Raw genomic sequence first — 26,706 nt, 5'->3', positions numbered from 1 at the left:
TGGGTTCGTGTGATAGGTAAAAAAGGACTTTGAAACAAATCGAGGTAACTATCGTTAGAAAGTAAACTTAAACAGTATTTAAAGTCTCACCATGAAGGATTTTGTATACGCCGCGCCAGTAGATTCCGACATTGATTTGGTGGCAAGGATCCAAGCCGCTACCGAACAGATTCGGAACACACCAGGAGTATTTCAACGTGTAAGCGATTCCCTCCTCCGACGCTGTCGTCTTTGTGTAAGAGTTGAAGGAAGAAACTTCAAACATTTATTGTAACTTGTACAAAATACACATTTTTCTACTTAGTTCTTCCGTGTTTAATTAAACTCATTGCACATTTCTTATTTACTCATTTGTTTTTTGTTATTTATCTCAATTCCCACGCATTCGCAAATTCATCGTACCCCTGAAACCGCATTTCCCTTCTACTGATTTTGCACTTGTTGCAGCCTACTTCTAGGGGCTAGTAGGCCACACTTTGAAGCTCTCTGGCGCTCTTTTAACTCATCGTAGGAAAATGGGAATAAAATAGGCATATTTCTCAACTCACCCCCTACAACTCCTTCAAATGTTTGCATAACCTTTTGAAACACCCTGTATAATTCCAAAGCGTGGACGGTGACATCGTATAATTGAAAATATTCCCGAATTGGACAGCGAAAGCCTACCGGAGGTTTCTATCAGGTGTTGTCAAATATAAATCAAATTGGTCATTCTAAAGCGTAGAAATGGCGTGATTAGCAGCGGCCAATGATAATATGTGGCTTGTGATTCCCGGGACAAAAACCACGCCCCTCCACTTAGATTCATGTAATCTTTCCTCTATTTCCCCGGTAAGGTAACCTGAAACTTTAGTTGGGGCCACGTTCTCATTTAACCCGAATACATTAGAATCTCCGAAACTAGAAGCCAAGTCGTTCTAAGGAGTATTACGCTATCTCATTGCCATTATGTTGAAGCTTTGCACAGAGGGGGATCAGAATCACTACACGAAAGTTTAAGCCTTCGATAGTAGTACCCATTAAGGTTTATTTATGAAACAGTAACTAGGTATTTTTTTAAATTTCGTATTTTCATTGAACCGTAATTATGTCAAAGTTTTAACTTTAACGTGACATTGATTTGTAGCGTAAGCTTGAATAAATTATGTTTGTCTTTCAAAGAGCGTAAGTATTTAGTGGAGCATCTTCGGAACGAAGGACATTTACACGTGGTAGTAGTCGTTATTTCCAAGATGGCCTTGTAAAAGTGCAAACAAGATAACTCGTTTCATTAAGGAAGAAAATATATAGGTACCGCGAGGGTTATTCTGCGGAGATACGTCAAGGACATCCAAGAATTAAACCCTTATCTAAACGAGCCTGAGATAATGGAAATGGGTTTATGCCGAAAGTGTTACACGGGCGCAGGAAATGGCGGGCTGCCTGCGCCGCCCTACACAAATATTTTGCTGAAAGAGGTTACTAATGCAATTGCTCTCTATACGACCTTTTTTCTGCTCCTAGCAGCTTCGCGAACGATCTTACGTCCCTGAAAGTAGGACTGCACCGATATGGGTACAGCCGATATATCGGCGGTAATTTTGGCTGATAATTACCACCGATATGGGTACAGCCGATATATCGGCGGTAATTTTGGCTGATAATTACCAAAGTTATCTATCATAACAGTAGTGTATATGATAAAATCATTGTGAAAGACGGTTCAGTGCGCTGCCATACCATTTTATTCTAATTTTGTATGAAAAAAGGTTCGCCAGAGCATAACTGAATATGTTTCTCTTCAATTTACTTGATACATATTTTCTATCACAAATTAATTATCGTAGTTTTTTATTTGTTTACACTCGTAACCCCTGTCTAAAAAAATGTATGATCTAGCTTCGTACGTGGCGCTGCCAATCAAATAAAATATGATCATTAGTTAGTTTATCGAGAATTTTCTTATTTTTAAAAGTTCTGAAAATATTTATCTTATAATGGTATCGGCCAATATCGGCTTGATTTAATCCGATATTGGCCGATACCGATATTAAAAAAATAGGCCGATATATCGGTTACCGATAATGACGAAGTCTGATGTTCACCAAAATGTGCAGAGGATTTTAAAAATGGCTGTTCATAAAACACGATGAAGGATAAACTAACGCGATCTTCCAGCTGCCGCGCTCGATTAAAAGGGATTCCCGTTTTACGATAAATTTGTATGAGCAGGATGAAGCCTATAAATTTCTCTATCAGCGCATTCGTTCTCGGCTGCAGAGAATACTGTTCAGTCAGAAGCGAAGCCGCGTTTAAAGTTAAAAAAATTTAGTATGGAAATTTTGAATGGATGAGGCTCGTAGACTCGGAACTCGCGAGGATTTCTCTTGGAGCGAATTTATCGCGGATATTTTTAGACATTTCCCAATCCGTACTTTATTAATACGCAAACTAAAACCCACCTAGCAGAATACCCAGAATTAATGAGATCCGAAAGTTAATTAGGGGAATATCTTGAACTAGTTTCTCTGGCCGAAGGAGTCGTAGAAACTGGCGCGCGCAGATATCTCCAAGACATTCGCAACACCACCTAACTTAATTACCTCATTAAAATCCTAGAACTTCGGACCAAGTTTTAATGGCTCTAGCAACGGCACATTCCCCGTCCGCACGCGGAGACGGGGGGAATTACTCCTGGGGGCGAGAGAGAGTGGTTGACTCCGTGTGCCACCTCGAAACTGAGAGCTCAACGGACATAAGCGTTTCCAAAGCGATAAATGATTTGACTCGTAATTACCATTTTCACATTGATATTCTTGAGAATCTATTGGTTTAATTTAGAGTTAATTACGATGAAAATGCTCTAATGATTTCACTCGCAGCGGGAACCCATACTTCTACTTGGAATGCTTATCGTGGCAGATTTTCGTCTCGATGTGGCTGACGGTTTTTTTGACGTCACGTCGCCATGTTAACTTAAAGGTCAACTACATAAATCTTCCGTTTACTCTGTCTTTCACTGGAAGTAGGCTTACTGTAATACACGTGTGCCATGCAGTCCGAGTACTTCCAGTGAAAGACAGAGTAAACCGAAGATTTATGTAGTCGGCCTTTAACAAACAACAACGTGAGAGGGGAGCGCGCAGAGGTGATTTTTTCTCTCGTAGGTGGGGCCAAAGTCGTCAGAGTTATCTTACCATACGCGATACGGCAGGATAAGCATTCCAAGTATCAGAATTAGGAGAAGTTACTACAGAGCCTGAAATTCTGGAAGCGCAAATGCCTTACAAAAGCGTGGGGGGGGGGGTAAGTTTCTTTCTCGTTGAAAATTCCACCCCCTCAAAAGGAGAGAAGATTCTCGAGGGACACTGGGTAACGATACCGCCATCTAACGTGAGCTAACGAAAGGAAAATATCGTCTGCTATATCGTACGTTTTAAAAGGCTTAGATATTAAGTGTTGTTAGACATGGAAGCGTGGGACTGGGATGACACCTATTTACCTAAGTAACTAATATATTTAAACTAGATGTAAGTTTATTTGTTCAGTCAAGAACTGCGTTATTTAAAACATATGCTTCAATGTTCTATAATTTTTTTTTATCATTAATGCCAAATTCCTAAATACAAATTTACTTACTTCATAATTTAATTCTACATGATAATTAAAATTGATCATCTTTGAAATATCACAAACAAATATCCCAACTACCACTGATTCCGTAAGGGTGGATTAACTCTTCGTTTTGATGTCAACATTGGTAAATTTGTTAGCTTTTGAATCGTTTTTCTCTATAATTTCCGGCTTAAGAAACCGATTGAAAACTTGGCGAAGGCTTAGTATTATTTGCCGTTTTTTGGTTATTATTTGCCAATTTTTTATCGAAATTACATGGTACAGACTTATTTTTCGTTTTAGATTTGCTAATTAAATGATAACTATATTGAGTTGATGCATCCTAGGAGGATGGAAATTCATATTCCTAGATGCATCTGTCTCACTTTCTAAGCTGTTAATATCCATATTAAATCGCAAAGACGTTTCAGCGGTTATATCGGCTGCCATTTTCTATAAATTTCCACCAGGTACCGATCTCCGTCTTACTCCCGTGATAGGGGGGCCAAAATTGTCATCCCGCCTAATCTTCCCTCTCTCTCTCTCTATCTGGTAAGTCAAATGCGCCCACAGTGGGCTCTATGGCTCTATGATAACTTCCTCTAATCTAATTCTGCAAGTAGCGGTATGGATTCCTGCTCGCAGTCAATTTGCCAAAACTATTACTATGCAATTAGAAGTATGACTAAAAACGGAATAAAGTATATTTAATAGAATTATTTCTATTTACATTTTGATATCGATAATTTCGATAATTTCCCGAGTTTTATAAATTTTCGAAGAGATATACGAGTAATAAATAAATGTTTTATTTGATTTTTGACATTATCTGTGACGGAATCTCTCGAGAAAAATGATTTGGTTTTATTTTGACTTGATGCACCCATGCACATCAAGCAGAGACTCACCTTTTTAGGGTATATCTAGCGCCTTTTGAAAATTTAGCTTTATAAAATTAGTTGTGAAATATCAAGCAATATTTTGAAATTATTGTGGTAGACTAATTTGACCAAGATAATTTCGACTTTCAATTTCAACCATACACTGTTAATACTGTGTAGAGATGAAGCATCCATCGTTTTGAACGTCTACACTTACGCAGTTTTATCGAAGCATTTTCACGGGCAGTACCATCAAAGTGTCCCGGATATTACATGTACGGGGCGGAGCTTAACCTCTAGAGCCACAAAACATTCGTTTTCGTAATACTCTTAAAAGCTTTTAAAAAGCGAGTGTTGTTTCTCGAAACATTACACGTCGTCCGTTAATCCGCCTTCTCTGTCTTTCCTCGAAGCCTGCCATCGAAGCTCCGGGGCTTGATCGGATTGCCTGCCGTAATTGAAGGTCGCTGGACACGGTCAGGAGAAGCGACGGACTGAAAGAGCTCCCCCAAAGGAGGTCGTTTATTCCCAACACGAACTTCTGTTTTTCTCCTAAAGTTAATTGAGACCCTTTAAACGCATTATTCTCTAACACGCGTTCAACGCCTTGTCGCGGCTGTGAAATCGAACTTTGCACGCAGCGATTGAGCGCTTAAGCAATTCACAGGTTTATCAACCAACGATATAAACGCGAAACGTCTACCCATCCACTACGCTTTAGCGAAAGTTTCGTCAAGTTCACATTCAGAAGTTGCATTTAAAACTCGTACGGGGGTCTGATTAACCTCTATTAGCAACCCAAACGCGAGCTCGGCGTAAACAAAAGAGTGACTTTGGGGAAAACTTGTTTATATAGAATTGAAATTTAGAAATTTATTTCTCGACGGCGATAATTTGAATGGGAAGTTTAGTTGACGGTCTAAGTCGGACTAAAATATCGCCATGTACTCTAGCTTGGTAGACAGTCCTTCATCCGGGCTCTTAGCTAAGTACTGTATAATTATTACTGTGTAATACATAATCCGTGGGCTTAAAGCACAATCCACCACACAATTCAAATTCGCAAGTCAGTAAAATTAAAGTTTAAAATAGTAAGAAACAACTGCAAGACACTATGCCTAACGGTTCAAGAAAATAGCTAAATACACGTGGCTCAATCTTAAAGAGTCTTATATCTATGCGTGTTTTTCACGGTTACTAACATAGATCTCTATGGTTACCAAATTCACTTGCTTAATTGATTTTATCTAATATATAGTTCCGAAAGTTTGTGTGTGTCTGTCTGACTGTCTGTCTTCCTCGTTATAGGCGTCCACACCCTTTGCCATAGAGCGCACAAACTTAGCATAATTGCTGTCAATGTACAAAATAAGCGAAAAGCGCTATTTACGTGTCCACTAACTCAACCTGAGGTCCCTTGACCCCCATGGTTTTGTTCCGCGCAATTCCCAAAGGTTTTCGTGTTTTTCGTGAATATATAATATATAATAAATTAAACATGTGAAATTGGTTAAAAGGGCAAACGGCGATGCAAAACGCATTTTATTTTGTGCCATCATGATATAACCATTTCGTTGGCGAGTAGCAATATATTATCTTTCATAAAATCTTTTAGTGGTTTGCGTCTTAAAGTATTAAACTTTAATTTCTTGGACTTGTTTATTTGAATTGCAAAAAGGTAAATTATGAACTACACTTACGGATTGTGTTTTACGCAATAAGAATTCTTAAATAAATCGTATGGGCCGAGGACCTTAGGTTGTGATAGCGTGATTTTCTTACTTTGAACATTAAGAACAATCGCTCAATAATTGAGCACCCGAAGTCCAATTGTCTAGACGCCTATAGTAAGACAGACAGACACGTAAGCTTTTATAAATATTAGAGAAATCGTATTCCTATATTTTTTAGACTAGGAAATCAAACAATGAACTTGGAGCAGTGTTAAGATTGTTAGTAGCAATATATATTATAGACGTGACATCATCAATCACTTCAAAGCCGATCTAATTATCTGCAAAGCTCCTATAAACTGTAGTACGCTAAATAGTGGTTCGATAACGAATATTGTGATCGCGGCATTAGTTTGCGTCTTTCGCGAATTTTTACGAACCTAGAGCTGGATCGGATTATTGCAGTTTGACAAATATATACCGAAAATTATTTAAAAAATCCATCAAGTTTTTAACGGTTCACAAGAAGTCCATTCGGCGGAAAGTCACGCTCTGGTAAATCCAATCTTGGCCATCCTCATAACGGGGATTAACGACGTGATAATAAATGCTGGACTATAAATAAGGAGGCAAATTGAAGGCGAGCCGTACAGGCATTTCGTGGTGTAATTTCGAACACTAATCCACTGTCATCAAAACTTAAGAGATTGGAATAGAGTCCTTAAAATGGATGAGACGACGTCAGCGTTAAACGCGCAGGGTACGGCTGCTAATGGGACATCGCCAAATTAAGCTTTTAAAGCGTCACTTCTGTGACGGCTGAAAGAGGCGAAACTTGCTTTCATTTTTAAGCGAAGCCAGCGGCCGCGGGGAAGGCCAGGGCTTTTACTTCCACACCACTAACACGAGCTCCTTTTTGAAACTCGCTCGCTAATTACAAACACATCACGTTTTACAGCCGCGATAAAATCGGCGGTAATTGCGAACGGCAAGTTGCGAGGCCCGCCTTCCAAACTTTGCCCTTAAAGGTTGCGAAGCCAGACGCGTATCGTGCCCGCGTTCGCGTAGCAACGGGGGACACGGCCAATTTACCTAATCCTTCGAAATATTGAAAGCTGGATTTTTTTCTTTTTGCATAGAATAAATCTCAGTTTCAATCGATTTCCAAATCGTATCTTGATGGTAACCGCTTACGAAGGCCACTAGCTTCGTCTAGAGCTCAGCGAGCGGACCTTTCTTTAATAGGTGAGGGTTGTAATTGCCGGTAGTTTGAAAATCGCGTTCGTCGAGTGGTACCTTTACAAATTCTTTCAATTTCGGTAAAGGCTTCTAAAATATATTATGCAACGCGTCAATTTGCGGAACATTTCTTCCCTGATGTTCCGACACCCTGAATACAATTGTTAGCCATCGGTTTTCCGTTCCTAAAACCATTAATTGATCGCTGACCATTTCTACGCGTGTTCGTTGCTGGCGCGGACATTAAAAGAAATCGGGAAACTAGCCATTCCATCTTAGTCGTTTCCCTCACGTCCATGCGAAGCAAAAATGTCAACATAGTCAGCGGAGGATAGCTACCGAGTTTCTTATGTTTTGATACCCGCTCTTTTTTACCCGACCAATCAATTTTCCGATTTTCCGATATCACTGTAGCTGACCAAGCGACGCAAAAACATAGCTAACAGCTGAGAGAAAATTTTTTTTATCGAGGAAGTCATTGCGAAGATAACCGAAATCACGAAGTAGCCCCTCACTTGGCCCTGGAAAACACTCACTAACAACGTTAAATGGTTAATGTGATATCTTTCGCGTAATAATTTCGAAACACTAATCTCTTATGTGAACATAACACGTACCACTGGCTTAAAAACAAATATATTTCAGGTAATATTGTATTTATATATTACTTAGGAAGAAAGTGTAAACCCAATATTTCGAAAAATACTTTCTTCCCGTAGAAAACACCAAATTAGAGACGGAAATAGTATTTTTCTTACTGAATTTACTATTAGCAAAGAGAATTTACTGTCTACTACAGGATAGCATGATTTGTTCAAAAGGGCAGCTACCACCTTTTAACGTGAAACACATACTATAAAAACTAACGCTTTCAATACGAAATTGAACCACCAAATGCCATTCCGTTATTAAAATTTCCTCCAGCACCATTTCAAACATTTCCCCTACACAACGAGAGGTACACGATTATACGCGTACCTTTAAAACAGAAAAGAACTTCAGTGAACAGAATAAACTCTTTCAATACGAAATTGAACCCCATTTAACAGAAAACCAAATGCCATTCCGTTATTAATATTTCTTCCATCACCATTTCCCCTACACAACGAGCGGTACACGAATATACGCGTAACCTCAGAAATATAAACCAAATGCCATTCCGCCCACTATTAAAATTTCCTCCAGCACCATTTCAAACATTTTCCCTACACAACGAGTGGTACAAGAATATACGCGTACCACTAAAACAGAAAAGAACTTCAGTTAACAGAATAAACGCTTTCAATACGAAATTGAACCCCATTTAACAGAATTGTACACCAAATGCCATTCCGTTATTAATATTTCTTCCATCACCATTTCCCCTACACAACGAGCGGTACAAGAATATACGCGTACGACTAAAAATGTCGAGAACTTCAGTTAACGGAATAAACGAAATAAAGCGAACTCCAGAAAGTCGGAGTATGTTAGAAAAAAAATTCTTCCAGAGGAACTTTTTCGTACGCTTTATGCAATACGTAATATATTACGTACTGTTCTGAGAATTCTCGGAAATAAAGATCCCCGGCAGAAAAAAAAAGTGCAGATTAAGAATTTGCGGTATTTCAAGAAGCGGGGAAAGTAATTTTTTAAGGGAGAACTTTCTAACGAAACTATAGCGAAGGTGGAGCAAAAAGCTGGAGGAAATGGGGAGAGTTATCTCGGCTAACATTCCGGGGTCGAGTCGCCAGAGAGAGGTACAAAGCAACTGGTAGGCTTCGTCCTCAGCCGATCAATAATTTATTTAGCCAAGTTATAACCAAATTTGGGCTCCGCCGGGAATTTCTTTGTTATATTCTGCTGGATAATAATTGAGTTTTATTTTTGGCTTCGTGCCTTTGGATCGATCCCTCTACCTGGTCAGTACATTGTTCCACGGAGAGCCAGGACGAAAACCTCCGGCAAATTCGAGACTTACGGATTTATATTTCTATATATTACTTTTCATTCGTCCTTTTAATAATTGAAATTTAATGGAGTGTTAAAAAAATTTCACCTTCTTTCGCCCCCGTAAAAATATTCCAAGAATGTTTAATTTATTAGAACATAGTATTTCCCAGCATTTCTGTACGAGGAAATTTCTGTATGTTATCCGTTCATTTTGGGAATAAATGCCCTGTACATATGGAAATATTTATGTCTACGTCATCGGGTATATTAAGCGTCAAGGCCTGAAATTGTCAGTCCCGATTTCTGGGCATCTGGGCCCAACTTTATCTCCCTTCACCTACGTCGTTTTCTTGACGTACCACAAATTATATAACAAAGTACTTGTTGATAAATCAGTACTTTTATTTTTTTTACTTTCGTCAGATGGCTGTGCAAAAAGACATTCCAAATCGTACAATCCTAAGTCTATACTTCGAACACGGCAATGACCCGTTCCCTTTCAATTTCCTAATTATTAGACATACTAAATGCACAGGCAATGGGACAAGACATTCCAAATCCTACAATCCTAAGTCTATACTTTGAACTCGCCAATGACCCGTTCCCTTCCAATTTCCTAATTATTAGACTTACTAAATGCACAGGCAATGGACCAAGACATTCCAAATCATACAATCCTAAGTCTATACTTTGAACACGCCAATCACCCGTTCCCTTCCAATTTCCTAATTATTAGACTTACTAAATGCACAGGCAATGGACCAAGACATTCCAAATCATACAATCCTAAGTCTATACTTTGAACACGCCAATGACCCGTTCCCTTCCAATTTCCTAATTATTAGACTTACTAAATGCGCAGGCAATGGACCAAGACATTCCAAATCATACAATCCTAAGTCTATACTTTGAACACGCCAATGACCCGTTCCCTTCCAATTTCCTAATTATTAGACTTACTAAATGCACAGGCAATGGACCAAGACATTCCAAATCATACAATCCTAAGTCTATACTTTGAATACGCCAATGACCCGTTCCCTTCCAATTTCCTAATTATTAGACTTACTAAATGCACAGGCAATGGACCAAGACATTCCAAATCATACAATCCTAAGTCTATACTTTGAACACGCCAATGACCCGTTCCCTTCCATTTTCCTAATTATTAGACTTACTAAATGCGCAGGCAATGGACCAAGACATTCCAAATCATACAATCCTAAGTCTGTACTTTGAACACGCAAATGACCCGTTCCCTTCCAATTTCCTAATTATTAGACTTACTAAATGCACAGGCAATGGACCAAGACATTCCAAATCATACAATCCTAAGTCTATACTTTGAACACGCCAATGACCCGTTCCCTTCCAATTTCCTAATTATTAGACTTACTAAATGCACAGGCAATGGACCAAGACATTCCAAATCATACAATCCTAAGTCTATACTTTGAACACGCCAATGACCCGTTCCCTTCCAATTTCCTAATTATTAGACTTACTAAATGCACAGGCAATGGACCAAGACATTCCAAATCATACAATCCTAAGTCTATACTTTGAACACGCCAATGACCCGTTCCCTTCCAATTTCCTAATTATTAGACTTACTAAATGCACAGGCAATGGACCAAGACATTCCAAATCATACAATCCTAAGTCTATACTTTGAACACGCCCATGACCCGTTCCCTTCCAATTTCCTAATTATTAGACTAACTAAATGCACAGGCAATGGACCAAGACATTTCAAATCTTACACGCTAAATGTCACGCTAATTTTTATAAGATTTGGGTATCCCTCTAGCATGAACCAAAACAAGGATCTCGGAGCTCCCGGAAACTTAAAAACTGGGGGTATGATTTTAAATGATCGAAACAGATACCGTGCCAATGGTCATTTTAATATAAATTCTATTAATTTGCCGACAATCCCCATATCAAAGTAGCAACACCCTTCCCAAATCAAAATAAAACCCGACGCTAAGATGTAACCTCCGGAAACGGAAATTGAAGAGTAAGCGAAGTTGGCCACAGAGGAAGACTAGAAGACGATTTTGACCAAAACACGACTTGGATTCGCTCAAAGCACGAACTATGTTGATTATCAGCGCACTGAGGAAAGAGTTCGGTGTCCAAACCCGGATACTCTGTTGATCTCACACTCTCGGAACTCATCTGAATCTGACTTTTTGCACTCCCTTCCCTGGTTTTGATGTCCCCGGACATCCGGGATCTTCGAGATCACGTGTAGGTAATCTGTAAGCTACACCATCGCTGATCATGGGTGGAGAACCCAAATATTAATGCAATTTTGATTTTATGTGACAATTAGTTTAAATTTACGTTAGACACTACGAATATTTGGAAAGTTTTTTATGGCTTATTTTTCATTACCTGACACTTGGCTTAGCGGCTATCCCGAATTATTCCCTAACCCACCAAAATACAATAATTCCCCAAAAATATTCCCCACAAAAATGTTTCAAAACAAGGTCACCAATTCTATACAATAAACGAAAAATCTCTAAAATAGCAATCGGGGTCTTTTTACGACCCTTTAACGACTAGACTATCGGCACGGTACTTTTGAGATAAACAGTCAAAAGGGTAAAATACAATAAGGAAGAGGAGCCCGGACATGATCTACGCTAGAGGGAAACCACTTATGGGAGCCCGCTTCCCAACCTCTGGGATCTGGGGACGTAATTAACCTTTTCGGGGAATCAGATCTCTTTGAAGAAAGTCGCGAAACTAAAACGAAAATTGAACTTATCAATATTATACAAAAAAATTCAAATTTGGTTCCATATATAATTTTAACGTGACAATCTCCGGTCCAATTAAATTTTCTAATGATTAGACATACCAAATGCACAGGAAATAGACCAAGACATGCCAAATCTTACAATCCAAAATCTAAACTTTGAACACGCGGATGACCGGTTCCCTTTCAATTTCCTAATGCATAGGAAATAGACCAAGACATGCCAAATCATACAATCCTAAATCTAAATTTTGAAAACGCGGATGACCGGTTCCTTTTCAATATCCAAATGCATAGGCAATAGACCAAGACATGCCAAGTTTTACAATCCAAAATCTTAACTTTGAACACGCGGATGACCGGTTCCCTTTCAATTTCCTAATGCATAGGAAATAGACCAAGACATGCCAAATCTTACAATCCAAAATCTAAACTTTGAAAACGCGGATGACCGGTTCCCTTTCAATTTCCTAATGCATAGGAAATAGACCAAGACATGCCAAGTCTTACAATCCTAAATCGAAACTTTTAAAACGCGGATGACCGGTTCCCTTTCAATTTCCTAATGCATAGGAAATAGACCAAGACATGCCAAATATTACAATCCAAAATCTAAACTTTGAACACGCGGATGACCGGTTCCCTTTCAATTTCCTAATGCATAGGAAATAGACCAAGACATGCCAAGTCTTACAATCCAAAATCTAAACTTTGAACACGCGGATGACCGGTTCCCTTTCAATTTCCTAATGCATAGGAAATAGACCAAGACATGCCAAATCTTACAATCCAAAATCTAAACTTTGAAAACGTGGATGACCGGTTCCCTTTCAATTTCCTAATGCATAGGAAATAGACCAAGACATGCCAAATCTTACAATCCAAAATCTAAACTTTGAAAACGTGGATGACCGGTTCCCTTTCAATTTCCTAATGCATAGGAAATAGACCAAGACATGCCAAATCTTATAATCCAAAATCTAAACTTTTAAAACGCGGATGACCGGTTCCCTTTCAATATCCAAATGCATAGGCAATAGACCAAGACATGCCAAGTCTTACAATCCAAAATCTAAACTTTGAACACGCGGATGACCGGTTCCCTTTCAATTTCCTAATGCATAGGAAATAGACCAAGACATGCCAAGTCTTACAATCCAAAATCTAAACTTTGAACACGCGGATGACCGGTTCCCTTTCAATTTCCTAATGCATAGGAAATAGATCAAGACATGCCAAATCTTACAATCCAAAATCTAAACTTTTAAAACGCGGATGACCGGTTCCTTTTCAATTTCCTGATGCATAGGAAATAGACCAAGACATGCCAAGTCTTACAATCCAAAATCTAAACTTTGAACACGCGGATGACCGGTTCCCTTTCAATTTCCTAATGCATAGGAAATAGACCAAGACTTGCCAAGTCTTACAATCCAAAATCTAAACTTTGAACACGCGGATGACCGGTTCCCTTTAAATTTCCTAATGCATAGGAAATAGACCAAGACATGCCAAGTCTTACAAATCCTAAATCTAAACTTTGAAAACTCGGATGACCGGTTCCCTTTCAATTTCCTAATGCATAGGAAATAGACCAAGACATGCCAAATCTTACAATCCTAAATCGAAACTTTTAAAACGCGGATGACCGGTTCCCTTTCAATTTCCTAATGCATAGGAAATAGACCAAGACATGCCAAGTCTTACAATCCAAAATCAAAACTTTTAAAACGCGGATGACCGGTTCCCTTTCAATTTCCTAATGCATAGGCAATAGACCAAGACATGCCAAGTCTTACAATCCAAAATCTAAACTTTGAACACGCGGATGATCGGTTCCCTTTCAATTTCCTAATGCATAGGAAATAGACCAAGACTTGCCAAATCTTACAGTCCAAAATCTAAACTTTGAAAACGCGGATGACCGGTTCCCTTTCAATTTCCTAATGCATAGGAAATAGACCAAGACATGCCAAATCTTACAATCCAAAATCTAAACTTTGAAAACGCGGATGACCGGTTCCCTTTCAATTTCCTAATGCATAGGAAATAGACCAAGACATGCCAAATCTTACAATCCAAAATCTAAACTTTGAACACGCGGATGACCGGTTCCCTTTCAATTTCCTAATGCATAGGAAATAGACCAAGACATGCCAAGTCTTACAATCCAAAATCTAAACTTTGAACACGCGGATGACCGGTTCCCTTTCAATTTCCTAATGCATAGGAAATAGATCAAGACATGCCAAATCTTACAATCCAAAATCTAAACTTTTAAAACGCGGATGACCGGTTCCTTTTCAATTTCCTGATGCATAGGAAATAGACCAAGACATGCCAAGTCTTACAATCCAAAATCTAAACTTTGAACACGCGGATGACCGGTTCCCTTTCAATTTCCTAAGGCATAAGAAATAGACCAAGACATGCCAAATCTTACAATCCAAAATCTAAACTTTTAAAACGCGGATGACCGGTTCCCTTTCAATTTCCTAATGCATAGGTAATAGACCAAGACATGCCAAGTCTTACAAATCCTAAATCTATACTTAGAACACGCGGATGAGCCTTTCCCTTTCAATTTCCTAATGCATAGGAAATAGACCAAGACATGCCAAGTCTTACAAATCCTAAATCTATACTTTGAACACGCGGATGAGCCGTTCCATTTCAATTTCCTGATGCATAGGCAATAGACCAAGACATGCCAAGTCTTACAATCTTAAACCTATGAAGGCTTAGATGTACCAATTTATTTTCAATTTCCTAATGACTAGACATACCTCCTGGCGAAAGAATTGCATAATTGATGAGAGCCACCGTTAAACCGGGAGTATGAAAAACTAAATAAAACAAAGGTTTAAGTGGTACAATCGCCTGGAAGGCCTTATCGGTCGAAGTAACGCGTCATTTCGCCCAAATCGTTGCTCGTTTTTATTTCTTAAAGAATCGCATACTGATACTCCATTAAATCGTATCGTACAGAGGGCTGAAAGATAACAGTACTATAAAATAGCCTAACGAGTCTTAGCCAACTTGCGTGACCGGTAGAGGTACGAAATAAACAAACGCTACAAGCCCGCAATAACATTTTTACGTTGCGTTTGAGTATATGCGGAAAATGGCGAGGAAGTTGAAATTTTTACGTAAACATAAAAATATCGCTGCCAACTTCCTCCAAGGCCCGGTGTTGGTTTATATCTTTTATACATCATTTTAAATTATAGAGACGCTATAGCGCCTACAAAAACTAACCTCATTCCAGCGGGCCAATAAGGGCCAAACACCAAACGGAAAAAAGCACGCTCTTTGGCATTTGATTATTATCGGTCGGCCTACACGCTGCCTTTCAGGTTCTGCTGGAAATTGATTATTTTGTTTAGTGGTGGCCCGTATAAGATTTCGAAGGGAATAAGCCAACACCCAAACAAGGCTAACAACGTAGTCTCACTCCCACTTTTGACAAAGTCATTTTAGATGGAACCTTATTAAACAGAAGAAAATGTACTCCTATTTTGAGCTCATTTAAAAACACGTGGGATACTAAATCCACATTTCGTATGTGAAAAAGTAAACAGGTAAATTACCTAAAAAAAATCATTATTCCAAAATAAAATGCTATTTCATATTATGATTTCAATATGTTTGTCATTTAATTTTACATTTACACGCGAAAAAAATGATTTACATGTAGATCAAACTTTTTCTAGCGTTTAAAAATGTTTTGAAAATTTTGAGTTGAATTGTTAATGAGGTTTAACGACGTGATTCGCAACTAATTTCTTTTGATCAAAAGCAGTTTCATTCATCATCACCAATTAACTTTTAATTAAGTATTGCAAAACTTAACTGTGGCACTGAGCCTGGAATTCAAGACGACCACGGTCTTCCCAACCAGGGCAGTTTTATACAATGGGCACAATGGGCACTGTGCCTAGGTCCTACGAAGTTTTAAAGGGGGTTACGACAGTTCGAATGGGCCTAAGAAAAGCTATGAGTATGAAAAAATTCAATTTAATACATTGTTTCTTGGAAAAAGGGCCTACAAAAGTCTTAGTGCCCAGGGCTGACGAAGGTCTTAAAACAACACCCTTAACAATCAGAGAGATTTAGTTAAAAGTTTTCAATTGTTTTATGTTGTTGGGTCACCCCGTATTTTCTATTAATCCAAACAAAGATTGACCACAGTTATTTTACAATCACGATAAAAATTGAAAATATTCCTCGTACTAATATTTTTAATATTTTATGAAAAGAATGCCCAATCACTCGAAAAGGTAGAAAAGTCCATCGCGAAAAGGGGCAAAAAAACTAATACTAAACGAATTTATAGGAATTAAAAAAACTTACGCGATTTCCCCAAATAGGTAGAAACTGGTCAATCGTTCGAAAATATCGCTATTTTATTTAATTTATAATTAATTTTTGACTCGAAGCTCTCTTTGATCCGAGTTTCGCGTCTTTATTTTGCCCTCGAAGTAAGTTTTAAAATTTGTTTAAGGTTTAGCTTTTTTATCACTTTTCATGATGGAATTTTCTACCTTTTCTCGTGTTTTACCATTATTTGCATCGCAGTCCATAGGTGGCTCTTTTTAACCCTTTTAATTTATGATCTGACTAATCATTAAGAGGGCGGTTCGTTCCAAGATAGGAAATTTCGTAGGGTGATATTTTCGGAACTACAAGAATTAAAATAAGGGGTATATTTGAATATTGTAGCGTATAGACTGATTGAATTCCGTGAATTATTGAAACGTATCGCGAGGGTATTTTGTCGATAAGGGTGGTTTCCACGCGAACAACTGGAAAAACTTTGACGTACCTGTCACCTTTGCACAAATGATATCCAGCCGTTTCCACGTACAGATACGGCATTTCGACGGCGTGCTCGGAGAAACTCGTCCGAATTAGAAACCCGAAATGAAAGTATTTCGTCGGGAGAACGGTTCGGCCAAAGCGCGCGTGATGAATTCTTTATGAAGCGAGCGTCACCGTTGTTTGGCGGTTAGCCACATCCGCCAATCTGAGAATTGGACGTCATGCTCGAAAGCGTTTGATCGAATGGCGCGCGCTGCCTCTCTCCGCCGGCACCGGACTCTTCCCGGGCATTTCTCAGCTCGCCGGACTTTGAAACAAACTTTCCCGCGGGGCGCCATCTGTCAACGGGTTCAACTGAAACGGCGTGGCCCCCTTGATCTCTTGCCGGCGCGCGCTCTTCGAGAACTGGATTCCCTTTCTTCCCTTCTACTGCATATTTGATTCGAGCATTTCCCAAGCCGGGGTTTCTCGTTGTTCGATTTCGCGAATCGATATGTTTAGTACCTAAATATGTAAAGGGCAAAATATTTGCCGGCATATACTAAATATTGCGGGTCGAACGGTAAACGCGTTCAGTGAAAGAAATGAGTGATTGGTTATATTAATATTGCTCCACCCACTTTCAATTTCACCTAAAACACGGAGCTACATTTTTGGTTTTTCCTATCCCAACGTGATGGTAACGCCTACCGCATGTATTCATCCAAAACATTGAACTGATTACGACATTTGCTTCCCAAAAATACGTGGACGAATTGTTCCAGTAAATTCATTCGAAATTTTATTTAATTTTTGCAATAAAAGATTTACATTTTGTTGTATATGAATTCAATACAACAATTAAATTAAAAAAGTCGTAATTTATATCGAATTACGACGGAATTCAATAGAAAAGTGGTAATTTTGTGTTGAATTATGTCGGAATTAAATTAAAAAGTCGTAATTTATATCGAATTACGACGGAATTCAATAGAAAAGTGGTAATTTTGTGTTGAACTATGTCGGAATTAAATTAAAAAAGTCGTAATTTATATCGAATTACGACGGAATTCAATAGAAAAGTTGTAATTTTGTGTTGAATTATGTCGGAATTAAATTAAAAAGTGGTAATCGGTGACATTAGATTGAGGGGTCTGACATTTAAAATTAAATTAATCGCACGAGATTTTGAATCTCAAAGTGATTTCAGAAATCAGAAACTGTTTTTAGGTGGATTTCGAGAGCTTGGAACTGATTTTCGCCAGAGTTCGAGATTTTCAAGTTGATTTGAAGATTTCTAAAATAATTTTTCTTTAGAGTGTACGATGTTTGTACGACTGTCGGACCCCTCGCATTAAATTGTTTACAAATTTGCTCGAATCCACTCCTAGTTAGGTTTTACGAAAGAGGACAATAAAACGCGAACGTCAAACGTAAATATTTGTTACCCTCCTTTAGAAAACCCAGGTAAAATAAAACGAGAGAAAAAATAATTAAAATTCCATGTTCTTCGAAAAAAATCCTTTGTACGTTAGCGCGAACAAACACTTGGAAACTTGTTGACTTGGGCTAGTTTCCTGTTAAAGAGATCGCTCTTCTAGCCGAGCACTCTATTTCCTGAATCCCCCATTTTCAGCCACCTTAGAAGCTAAATCAAGAAAATAGACTGGAAGACCCCTTACCATCTAAAGAGACCGATCACGCCTTAAATTAAATTTTCATTTGTCTTCTGCTAAATCCGTCTATTTCTATTTAGCGAAGTAAGTTAACCAGCTACTATCGCCTATAACACTTTACCAAAATTCAAATTTGAAAAAATATTTATAATTAACTGTTTGTAATAATACTTAACATCACGAGACAAAAGTTAAAGTCAAAATTGTAAGGGTAGTTAATCGGAAGAAACGATGCATGGTCGTGGTAAGCTTAATTTAATAATCAGCTGAGCTAATACTTAAGGCCCAAATCACCTTTGAATGCTTTTTTCGAAACAATATTTATAATTAACTGTTTGTAATAATACTTAACATCACGAGACAAAAGTTAAAGTCAAAATTGTAAGGGTAGTTAATCGGAAGAAACGATGCATGGTCGTGGTAAGCTTATTTTAATAATCAGCTGAGCTAATACTTAAGGCCCAAATCACCTTTGAATGCTTTTTTCGAAACAATATTTATAATTAACTGTTTGTAATAATACTTAACATCACGAGACAAAAGTTAAAGTCAAAATTGTAAGGGTAGTTAATCGGAAGAAACGATGCATGGTCGTGGTAAGCTTATTTTAATAATCAGCTGAGCTAATACTTAAGGCCCAAATCACCTTTGAATGCTTTTTTCGAAACAATATTTATAATTAACTGTTTGTAATAATACTTAACATCACGAGACAAAAGTTAAAGTCAAAATTGTAAGGGTAGTTAATCGGAAGAAACGATGCATGGTCGTGGTAAGCTTATTTTAATAATCAGCTGAGCTAATACTTAAGGCCCAAATCACCTTTGAATGCCTTTAAATCAGACGGCCAGATTACAACGCGTAGAATGGCGGTGACAAGCCCTTCATGCCACGCGAGTCAACTTCTCCATACACTCACTACTACCGTTAACCTCAACACGTGTTTAAGGAAAGGGGAAATCGCAGAGCCGGGGTGTAAAACCCCTTTGACCAGAGGGGAGAGAACTCGCAAACTCAACGCTGGAGTCTGGAGAGGTTGTTCCACGTTTTCACCCAGTACCACAAGCTGAGACGGGAAAGCGCTAACCACTCCGCCACCCCATCTTACCTTTCTTTATAGTCTTCCCGATGGACCGTAAGGTTTCCTTTCGGTGTCATCCGCGGAGCAATGTCAACAGTCCGAGACTTCTTTCTTTATATAGGTAAGGGGCTATCGTCCCGAGTAATCTACCGAAGACGGGCGACTCTCGGCCAAAGGTGACCATCAATCAAAGCGGGGATATCTCCGCCTCCTCTCCGGTAATTATGGACCTTTCGAACGAGATTCTCTCTCCATTTATCTCGCGGGTAATTGAAGCTGGAATAGTCTCATCTCTCCCAGCGCGCGCGGTGTCCGAGACGACCTCCGTCGACTGCTTGAGGTTTCCCCCGTCTTAGATTAAGTTTTCGATGCAATATCGCGTCCAACTAACGTGACATCGAGTCTAAAAGTTAATGACTACACACGTACTGACTAAGTATTTGAAACTGAAACCGCGCTAGCTAGATCGCTCGGATCAACAATTTATGTTCCATTTTCGTGCTCGGATCTGCTCCAATCACGTTTCGCGCGATCCATTTCACGCTCTCGGGTGCTTCGAGCTCGCCCAAAACCGATCTGCCGATTTCGACAGATCAACCGGATCGAGATCGGAGCAAATTTTTGCGTGTTCCTTTTAGATTTTTTGTCAAAATGGCAGACCAAAACGCGAAAATTCAACTTAGTAGACGAAAAACAACCGAGCGCGGGAATTTTTTTATGGGATGTTTCGTTTGCGGTTCTACTCTAATCGATTCGGGCGAGATCTATGACGTCAGAGACAGATTCGGAGTGAATCTCGAGTAATCAAATGGAAAACGCTGTAATAATTTTGTATTATAGACGAATTCATTTCAAATACCACAAGTGTATAGCTAGTATCTTATAGTGAAATATTCAACTGCCTATAGCGCTATTGCTTTTTTCTTGAAGCCTGTACCCTCGATGATTTTTGGGAAAACAAATAGTGATTGAAAATTCGTTCATATACTGTCTTTCTAAAGATGTTTTACATTGATACACCCGGGAAATTTCAAGGCGTGATGCTGTGTTAGCTTCCGCGGTTTGGCAGGAAAATCGCGACAATTGAAAATTGCCTCGTCCTAGATGTATACTTTTCTCATATATTAAATTCTTTGAAAATACGTATTGCAGTATTGCTTCCTTAAAGATTTATTCAAAAATTGATAATATATTAATTCCAATTTTATTGAAACTATAGTTTCACGGGGAAAGAACTGGTGGGCATAAGTTTGAAGAAAATGCTGATTCTATATATGTTTGACATTGTACCATGAATGTATTCATTTCAAGCATCAATATAGAACTGCATTAGGAAGTCTGGCATCAGTTGCCGGGATGGTAGGGGCCAAGTTATTACGATAATGATCACGCGTTGCCATTCAAATATTGTTTGAAACTTGGCCGTTTTTATTGCCAAGGCTTAGTTGAAAATTATTCCCTAAAATTTTAATATATATTTTTGGGATTCGAGCGAAAATAGGTACAAATAGGAACAACAAATGCATTTATTTGTGATTATCAACTGATTAATTAGTAGTTTTCTAAGAATAACAAGTAATTTTCTTTACGGGTTAAAATGCGCAATCCCAGAAATATTTTATGGATCCAGTCAACGACACATTGTTTTTATTAAAAATATATTTACATAAGGTGAGCTTTCGAAGCCATAGTTTATTTGAAAAAAAATTTAGTCATGAAGTATCCGGTCTCTTTTAGCATTCAATTTTAACCATAACTCTTAATAATAATAATTTTAAAATAAATGGATTCAGAAATTATATCCCAAATTGGTTCAAATTACAATGTTTGAAATTTAATTTTATTCCTATATGATCAAAATTATTTGATTCCAGTGTGATCCAAATTTAGACATAGTACCAAATCATTTTCGTAAGGTCCTTGCTACCGGGAATCATTTTAACCTGCGAAAATTGCATTACGTGTTTGGGTAAAAAAAATATCACGAAAATACGCCAATTTAATTTAATGTCAATTTAAGAACCTAAGGCTATCAAAACATGTGAATATCAAACAACAAACACCAGAGGAAAATGTGGGTGATTTGTAGAAACGTAAGTTTTAAAATAAAATCCACTATTGCACAGTTTGAAATATTTAATTTGCGCGCAACGCACGTTTCGACTCGATTGCACGAGTCTTCGTCGGGCACTAAAAATAATAATTTTATTTTAAAACTTAGTTGTATGTACAAGGCTTAGCCAGTTTTCCATAGTTGTAGAAACGTTTTTGAGCATATACTTCAAATCCAAGATTTGTTTTCTCTCAAGCGATAAATGGTAAAACCGCACTAATATAAGATATTTGAATTCGCATTATAAAAGTTTATCCTATAATATAACACATAAAACCCTAATTATTTTAGCCCTCTTAATGTTTATTGTAAAGGCATTAGATCTAAAACGTAAACTTTGGCAATATAGTATTTATTTCACTGAGACATAATACCACGTTCCTTCGCTGGGCACCAATCGATATTGATTCCGCCGCTCAAAATTTAAAAGTAAAAGTAAATTAAACAATACCAAATTAGGTAAACTCATTTAAAATGGCTGAACTATATTTATTGTTAATTTTAGAAATTTAAGCAAAAACATTTGCCTTTTGTTTTTAAATTAAACATTTATTGATCATTTTGGGTTGGTTACGTATGCTCCGCCACCAGTCTTATCGATTTGTTCTTTAGAACGGAAAGCAAATTCCGCGCTCGCGTCATAGATGGCGCCTACGTTCGCTAGAATCGTTTCGAACAGAAATTGATTTGTTTTCCTTTCAAATTTGCATTATCACACGGAACTCGAACGATTTAAATATCGGCTTTAGGCATTTCACGTATGGATTACTATAAATTTCTGGAACTCAGTGATCAAATTGGGTTTTGCGTTGATGTATGCGGATCTATAAATTTGATAAACTTATTTCCAGATAATATATATTCTTACAAGCAACATTATCAATTCCACGATGAAAGCCAATGGACGAGCTAAGATCACGCGGTAATTGAACCAGAGGAAACCTCATACTAGTACATTACTTAATCCGTTTTACCACAACTAAGCCGATTCTACTAAGAGAAGGGAACATTATTAGATTAGTTAAAGAAGATTAGAATGTGAAAAGGCTAGTAAGCGATGTAAGAGGAAAAGATCTGAAAGCTTGGCCCCAGTGCACTCCATTGTCATACAATTCGAAAAGAATCTGCGAGCTTAACATGACTGCAGTCCACGAAGTTGTACCTAAGAGCATCGTGATTTATGACCAGAGGCGTACCCAAGGAGGACAAATTCGGGGTGAGGACTTTCGATTGGACCAACTCCATCCAAATTTTTCCGAGTCACTTGGCGAAAAGTGTATGTGCGAGAATTATTCTTTAATATAGGTCATAAAAATTTCATTTAAGTTACGTCCTTGTTCATGACATCAATTGGTCCCGCTAACATCTTGAATCCAATCGAGACACCACGTATCAAGATTACAACCGTTTATTTTTACACGTATAACATAAAATAAATTAACCTTCTTAAAAATTAAATAATTTTTCGTAAAATTTTAAAATATACCGAAACTGAATTGTTTTACGTACCTGGTTTTAGAAATAACATAGAGAAACGCGAACGCGTTAGTTGTCATTATTTTTTACTCAAACCGAATTTTTTGAGATACCTGGTTTTAGAAATAAAGCAGCGAAACGCAAACGCGTTAATTGAGTAATGGACCTTATTTTTTACTTAAAGCGAATATTTTAAGATACCTTGTTTTGGAAATAAGGTAGCAATGGCGACGCAAACCACGGTCACACAAGAGAATAAAAATCCTTTTAAGCCGGTTTGAATGCCAGTTTCTACCAATTAAATTGAAACAAATACGCCATGACAACTGGTTTCGACAAGGACTAACTCGCGAGCCATAACCAGCGCCTATGAACCGGGAAAGAGGTACAGTCATTTATAAAGGCGTACTTATGTATATTAGAGAGGTTAAGCCCGCACTAGAAAATGTCCAGAAAACGTGTAGAGGGAACTTGTAGAAGGTGCAGGCTGTACACACAAAGGTACATCTACGAGCCCTACTAGTTCCCCCTACACGTTTTCAGGTGTTGGCTTAACCCGTCTATTGATCGTCTTTGCACGTTACATGTCCGGCTATGATAGAGTCGCGGAATATATTGAAAATTAATATCCAAAACATTGGACGTTCGAAAAATCGGTTCAATATTATCGACAAGGACGATAGTTTTCGTATGTCTGGCAACGCTGCCCTCTATAGCGATTTCTCGCAAGCGTATTGAGAAACCAATGAAAATATCTCGTGAGAATTAACTTTTCGTCTCGAATACGGAGAGTCCAGTTTAATATACAAATAATACAGGGTGTTCCCTAAATGGTGGTAGGAACGAGCGTCTACAGGTTCTACAGATTATTTTGAGACGAAAATGTTCTATGGCATTTTTTTGATTTAGGACACCATTTCGAAGTTACGACCCCTTAATATAAAATAAAATTTTAATACCTTAAAGTGTTGGTTGCACGAAATTTTAACTATGGCTAATTAATGATTCATTAGAATGAGCAAACATTTTAAAGCAAGTACAGACATCGGCACGCGGCCGAAATAAAAAAAAACTCAAGTGCTACAAAATAATTTTGTTGGGACGTGAACGCGCTATTTTTCGTTTGAATTCATTTTTTAGTAGGTTTAGTAGAAGTTAAGTTAGAAGAAACCACCTATGGACTGTGAGAAGGATGATAAAATACCCGAAAAAGTAGATTAGTCCATAATTAAAAGGGATAATATAGCTAAATCCTAAACAAATTTGAAGAAATTAAAAAACTTACTAATAACTCGTACCGATAGGTCTTCGAGCAAACAAAAAACGCGAAATTCGGACCAAATAATAAACTAAATTAAAAATATTATTAAATTAAAATTATTTTAAAATTATTTTTAATTTAGTTTATTACTCGAAGATCTATTTGATCCGAGTTTCGCGTTTTTACCTCTCCGAGGGGACAGAGTCCCCTAGGAGGGGTTATACAATCACCGTGTCTGTCTGTCTGTCTGTGGGTCTGTCTGTCAGGCCTGCGAACGCGTACGCAGTTTCTTGGCTCACTGCGTTCGCAGTTTCTCGAAGGGTTGGCAAAACCACCGTGTGACGGTGAGCGTTAACGGATTGCTTTGCGGTTGGGTTGGGTTTGGTTGGTCTTTTTTCGTCAACGCTCACCGTCGCGACAGTTTTAACTCAGTTTGATTGGATATTCCGTTATTGTAATGTTTATGTGTAGGTTGTGAATGTTGAGGTCGTGTTGTGATGGTTGTGGGTGTTGAGTTTGTTGTGAATGTTGAGTTCGTGTTGTGAATGTTGTGGGTGTGGAGTTTGTTGTGTTTGCGTTATGAAGGTTGTGGATGTTGGGTCTGTTGTGTTTGTATGGGCGTTTTCTCTCCAACTTCTTCTGAATGACTTTGGGACGGACCGAGTGCTGAGTGTTATGCAACCTCTCAACGTCCAATGGCAGGGTTTCCACCAATTGTACACGGTATTCGTCTTAGTATCAATTTGCGATTTATCTTATATTTAATTAAATATTTATAAATTATATTAATCTTATATTTAATTAAATATTTATAGATTAAATTAATCTTATATTTAATTCAATATTTATAGATTAAATTAATCTTATATTTAATTAAATATTTTAGTATTTTTATGTAAAATTTGATCGTGATCAGGAATTGAACTCGGGTCGCATTGTAACAATGCGGATAGTTCATCGCCGAGCCATTGACTTCCTTAGGGAAAATATTAAAGTAAAGGAACAATTATGATAACGCGGGTTTTTTTACTAAACGGATTAAAACAATATCTGTATATATTGTTTATTGAACTTTGTTTGTTTATTCTTTGGTACGGTTTTTTGTTTTGTTTTAAATTTTTGTTAAATTCTTAACAAAATTTCGTTAAAACACAAAAAGTAGTTCATTGTTACCTTTTAATATTGCTTAGAAAAAGGATAATTATTCAAAACTCCCGCGGAAACTAATAAGTAAGTAATAATATAGCGCCACCGTATGGAGAACTATCAATCAAACCGGGTAAAAAATATAATCTCTTCAATTTTTCGAACTTTAGTCAAATCTCGACGGGTCAAAAAAAAACACAAAATAACAGTATATAAGGCCGTTGCCATCAATACAGAAGATTTAGTCTTTCTTAGTTCTTGGCTGTCAGACGAACTACTACAGGACGGGGTCCTGGTGTCGGTCCAAAGTTATGAGGTAACTTTGCGGTTTTAATTGTGTTTCGCGTTTGGAACGTGAGTGAATGGACTTCAGTGTATGAACAGTCAGTGTTTAAGACTGAAAGTGTTTAAGTAATTGTGAACTAACTCAAGTCAGCTGTAAGATAAAATTGATTGTTATTATTTTTTGAATTGGAATAACCTAATTATACCCTTGAAATTATCAATTCAACCTGTGAGGGTAATTAAGTAGATTGGAAGTAATTAGTAGCGAACAGCTCTCAGCTGTTAATTAAGACAGAGTTTATAGTTAGGTAGTTTGAATTTAGTTGAAATTACTCGGTATAATTTATGATATTTACTTAAGTGTAAGTGTGTTTTGGTTTATTTTTCAATCACGATGAACTAAGACAATACTAGTCTTAGTACCAGTTCTGTACAATTACGTAAAAGGGATATATATTGTTGGGTTATTGATGAAAGTTAAATCTAGAACGTTCCATAGACTGTTCTGAATAAAAATAAACATTTATAATTTTGCATAATTCTGGTTGCCATTTTATTTTCTAATCACTCGCCCACAACATTACAGTTCTGGCAATCCCGAATCAAATAAATTTTCGATATAACGGCGACGGGAAATTATTCTCGTAAATTTATCGCGCGGCCTTAGGGAATATTCTTTTAACAAAATTTCGATAAACTATCGTTTAATTAAAATCGGCCCGATTCCGTTAAAATTATAAACCAAAAAGCGAACGGTGGTTATAATACCCTCTGTAGAT

The 26,706-nt window shown here is 37.7% G+C and overlaps 1 protein-coding gene and 1 long non-coding RNA gene across 3 annotated transcripts in view; one reads left to right on the top strand and one right to left on the bottom strand.

Moving 5' to 3' along the window:
• Positions 1–17,146, bottom strand: part of LOC149947671 (uncharacterized) — a 74,691-nt gene extending 57,545 nt beyond the window's left edge. For both annotated transcript variants that reach the window (XM_090172037.1, XM_090172038.1), the window contains exon 1: positions 16,915–17,146. In XM_090172037.1, the coding sequence (XP_090028163.1) occupies positions 16,915–16,967 (53 nt within the window). In that variant the 5' untranslated portion in view covers positions 16,968–17,146. The remainder of the gene's footprint in view (positions 1–16,914) is intronic.
• Positions 17,147–21,889: 4,743 nt separating this feature from the next.
• LOC149947670 (uncharacterized) lies at positions 21,890–23,171 on the top strand. The gene is made up of 3 exons (XR_016480665.1): positions 21,890–21,964; positions 22,611–22,975; positions 23,086–23,171. It is a non-coding gene; the product is annotated as an uncharacterized LOC149947670 (long non-coding RNA).
• The last annotated feature ends 3,535 nt before the right edge of the window (positions 23,172–26,706 follow it).

The sequence above is a fragment of the Leiobunum rupestre genome, chromosome 4 (assembly GCF_980474605.1).
Source record: "Leiobunum rupestre chromosome 4, qqLeiRupe1.1.hap1, whole genome shotgun sequence".
NCBI lineage: Eukaryota > Metazoa > Arthropoda > Arachnida > Opiliones > Sclerosomatidae > Leiobunum > Leiobunum rupestre.
This window is presented reverse-complemented; position numbering and strand designations above follow the sequence as displayed.